A 3,342-nucleotide genomic window follows, 5' to 3' on the forward strand; every position below is an offset into this window, starting at 1 on the left:
TATGCAAATTCCAAAAGACTAAAATTCAGAAATACTATATACACTAAAAATCATGTAATATTAGATAATGGAAAGTATATTTTTTAAACATTACAAAATATATATTGTTTAAAAAAAATTATGCACCAAATGTCTCATATATCTTATATTCTTTAGATACAGTAGATATTTCACATGTTTGAAAAAAAAGAAACTATGAACCTTCTAACGAGCCTGGTGATTGAGGTGACTATGAACAACAAATCCAACTCAAAAAAAGTTTAGATACTAAAGTAAGGACCACATTACAACAAAAGAAAAAGAAAGCACACCATAATAAAGACTAAATAAGCCATACATATATCACAACTGGTTCATATCTATCACACTAGCTGCTAACTTACAATTGAATCTGCATCTATAAATCAAAAGGAATTAATCAAAACCATTATTTAACTACACAAACATATAAATTTTACAAATTATGATCTTGTTAGAAGAGTTGGTACTCTTGATATGCCCACTTGCAAATTCTGCACTAGCTATGTTTTGGTGGTAACATTTTTGACCAACTTGATGGTCAATTCTACCTCGCCGGACTCCACCCCGCGCAGCCTTAACCAAACATTCTGCGCAACCTCGCCATTTACGCAATTGATACTGCTTTCGCGGACGAGGCAGTTTTCGTTGTCAGGTATGACCTTCCTTAATGTTGTTTCACCTGATGAGACTCCTAAGATATCTCTTAATCTAGCTGCAGAGACCAATGGTTGAAGGTTGAGGAATGCATTTCCCATCTTGTCATCAGATTTCAAAAGATCTTTATCAAACACTTCCTATATAATCAAAAGAAAACAACACATAAATGACATATTAAATAATGCCTTGAACTTAGAATCTGAAAATTTTCCACAAGAAAAATTAGCAATATATGGCAGAAATTTCAGCAGAATATATGCATCAACACGAGGAACTGATGTTTAAACGTTCAAGGAGGCATAGAAAGCAAGTCTAACATAGGATCTGGTGGTCATTGGCAAGTGATTTTAACATTGGCAAAGGTCAGAAGAAGACTAATCTAGTTTCGAGTATAATCAGACTTGCTCTTTCAACTGGTGTTCTTTTTGAACCTGGGTTTTCCTAAGGACCTTAGTGTACCATTATGCCAGCACCGGTGTTCGGATTCAAAAGAAAATTTCTAGCATTGTCAAGACTCATTTGAACAAATCCAAGTAGATATACAGGAACACACAACATACTAGGGGAGCTTCATTTAAATAGACCTTACAACAGTGTTTGTAAAAATGAATATCGATGCACCAGATGAGGCGAAAATCTATCAATGGAATCTGCTGATGCTGCAACAACAGAATGCTTGCTTTAGCAATTCTTCACTTTTGTGACACTAAATGAATGGACCTGAATCACAAGGTTGTTAAAGATACAACATTTTTTAGGTATACTATTACCATTATGGAATATTTTCGTCTTTGCGATCCTATGTAGACCCTATATTACCAAGAATCTGACTGATCTAGCTAGAGGAGATGTGGCTGCCTATCACATTGGGTAACCGGCAAGCTTGCAAACTACTTAACCAACCGGTGCTGGTTACCCTTATGGATTATTATTTAGTTTTTCTATTTAAAATTAAGAATTTGGAAGAAAATATTGGGAAATTTGATATCTTGGATTCACCTACTTATATATTTTAAAAATCGGCATGAATATAAACCTTCATGGTTTGAACTGTTTACAAAGTCTTAAATCTCCAAATTCCTGCATCAGAAAAACTCACCAAATTGAGAACTCCCAAAGGTTCAGTGAGGGTGAAATTCAGCTCTTCATTCCAAACAGGATTCAAGCAGCTGTTAATGACTTTGGTCTTTGCTGTCTGGAACAAAGTTTAATTGAACATTGTTTCAAACACCTTTAGAGGTTACAAAATGCTGCACAATGTTGATGTCAAGTTGAAACAAGCCGAAATCGAAACGAAATACGAAATCCTATTTACCTGATTGCCTAGTTTGAGGACAACATAAGGATCACTGCTCTTGAAATCCCGGATCACCAACCTCTTCCCTTGCACCACTATGATTTTGAGTTGCCCCAATTGTTCACCCATTAATGTTACTTCCTGTTAACAAGTTTAATTCACTAATCAGCCAAAGGTAGGTAGAGACTAGAGATCAGAATTCAAACACAAAATATGCAGATAAAATAACACAGAAGAAAAATAACCTCCCCCACCAAAAAAAATCTGATTTTTCTTTTGAACCAAATGATGTTTTTCAATTTTTTTAACAAAAGAAAAAAATTTTCCCCCAAAAGAATAACCAAGAAAGTAAACAAGACAATACAAGAATAAACCATGCATATTCTGGTGGAGAAATACTCAAAAGAACTGAGTCAAAATTAGAAATTTCACTTACCCAAAACAAAAGTAAGCTTTTCTTTTGCCCCCTTCAATTAACTTAAAAATAATTGAAAATCAGCTAGAGAAACAACAGCATCATGGAACCAAGAAAGAAAGACTTGGATTATTCAAGCAGAAAAGAAAGAAGCATGTGGAGAATGGAGAGTATACATGTATTTCTCAGTGAATCCAAATCAAATAAACAAACTAAATGAATATTTATAAAGTAGGAGCCCAATGTTCATGGTTCTTTTTTTAAACAACATTTGATTGATTATTAAAGAATGGATTGGATATGCCTTTTGTGGAAGGTAGAAGCCATGAAAAAGAGAGAACTCACCAATGGGATGTGCAGTTCTATATTTGTTGTGACTCAGCACTCAGCAAAGCACTGATTTCAAAGGCAGTGGAACAGCAAAGCAATAAAGTTGCAAAGCACAGAGATCTCACTGCCACATTTTTATAGGCACATGCATAAGATATCTTCAGAAGTATTTTAATCGGTGAAACTGAAATATTATATTCATTATTTTTTATATATGTATATTTTTTTATTTTGGGTATTAAACTTTGATTGTATAAACATAAAAATAGTTTAGTGATTGTCTTTTAAATTTTATTATAAAATTTGAATTCTTTTAATTTATAGAGAATTGACAGAAATTCTCTTTGAAATTATAATTAATTATTATTTAAAATTTTGTCTAAAAAAAATTTGAGAATGAGCACTTTTAATTTATATTGGTCAACGTTTTTAACTAATAACCCAATATTTTTAATTTTGTTGTCTAGTATTATATTTTTAATTAATATTTTAAATATTATTAGTTAATTATTGGTCAAAAAATATAAATTATCTTTTAAAATATATTATAAAATTTGAATTTTTTTTTCAATTTATAAAGAATTGGCAGAAATTCTCTTTAAAATTATAACTAATTATTATT

The 3,342-nt window shown here is 31.7% G+C and overlaps 1 protein-coding gene across 7 annotated transcripts; it reads right to left on the reverse strand.

Moving 5' to 3' along the window:
* Positions 1 to 316: 316 nt before the first annotated feature.
* LOC112741365 (protein C2-DOMAIN ABA-RELATED 11) lies at positions 317 to 2,907 on the reverse strand. Of its 7 annotated transcripts, none has more exons than XM_025790318.2 (5): positions 2,736 to 2,900; positions 2,412 to 2,474; positions 1,994 to 2,116; positions 1,778 to 1,873; positions 317 to 815 (listed from the first exon to the last, which is right to left on the reverse strand). In XM_025790318.2, exons 3-5 carry the CDS (start codon positions 2,102 to 2,104, stop codon positions 522 to 524), a joined length of 501 nt encoding a protein of 166 aa, XP_025646103.1. In that variant the 5' UTR covers positions 2,105 to 2,116; positions 2,412 to 2,474; positions 2,736 to 2,900; the 3' UTR covers positions 317 to 521. The 7 variants fall into 7 exon arrangements, with proteins under 7 accessions (XP_025646103.1, XP_025646104.1, XP_025646102.1 ...); XM_025790319.3 differs by having other exon boundaries at positions 2,412 to 2,452; positions 2,736 to 2,884; XM_025790317.3 differs by lacking the exon at positions 2,412 to 2,474 and having other exon boundaries at positions 2,736 to 2,907.
* Between the last annotated feature and the right edge of the window lie 435 nt (positions 2,908 to 3,342).

Source organism: Arachis hypogaea, chromosome 14 (assembly GCF_003086295.3).
Source record: "Arachis hypogaea cultivar Tifrunner chromosome 14, arahy.Tifrunner.gnm2.J5K5, whole genome shotgun sequence".
Lineage (NCBI taxonomy): Eukaryota > Viridiplantae > Streptophyta > Magnoliopsida > Fabales > Fabaceae > Arachis > Arachis hypogaea.

Coding starts and splice junctions, on each gene's coding strand:
- LOC112741365 (XM_025790317.3), bottom strand. CDS start 2,104: ATGGGTGAACAATTGGGGCAACTCAAAATCATAGTGGTGCAAGGGAAG. Junction 1,874..1,993: donor TCCTCAAACTAGGCAATCAG/GTAAATAGGATT, acceptor ACTTTGTTCCAG/ACAGCAAAGACCAAAGTCAT. Junction 816..1,777: donor CTTTGGGAGTTCTCAATTTG/GTGAGTTTTTCT, acceptor TTGATTATATAG/GAAGTGTTTGATAAAGATCT.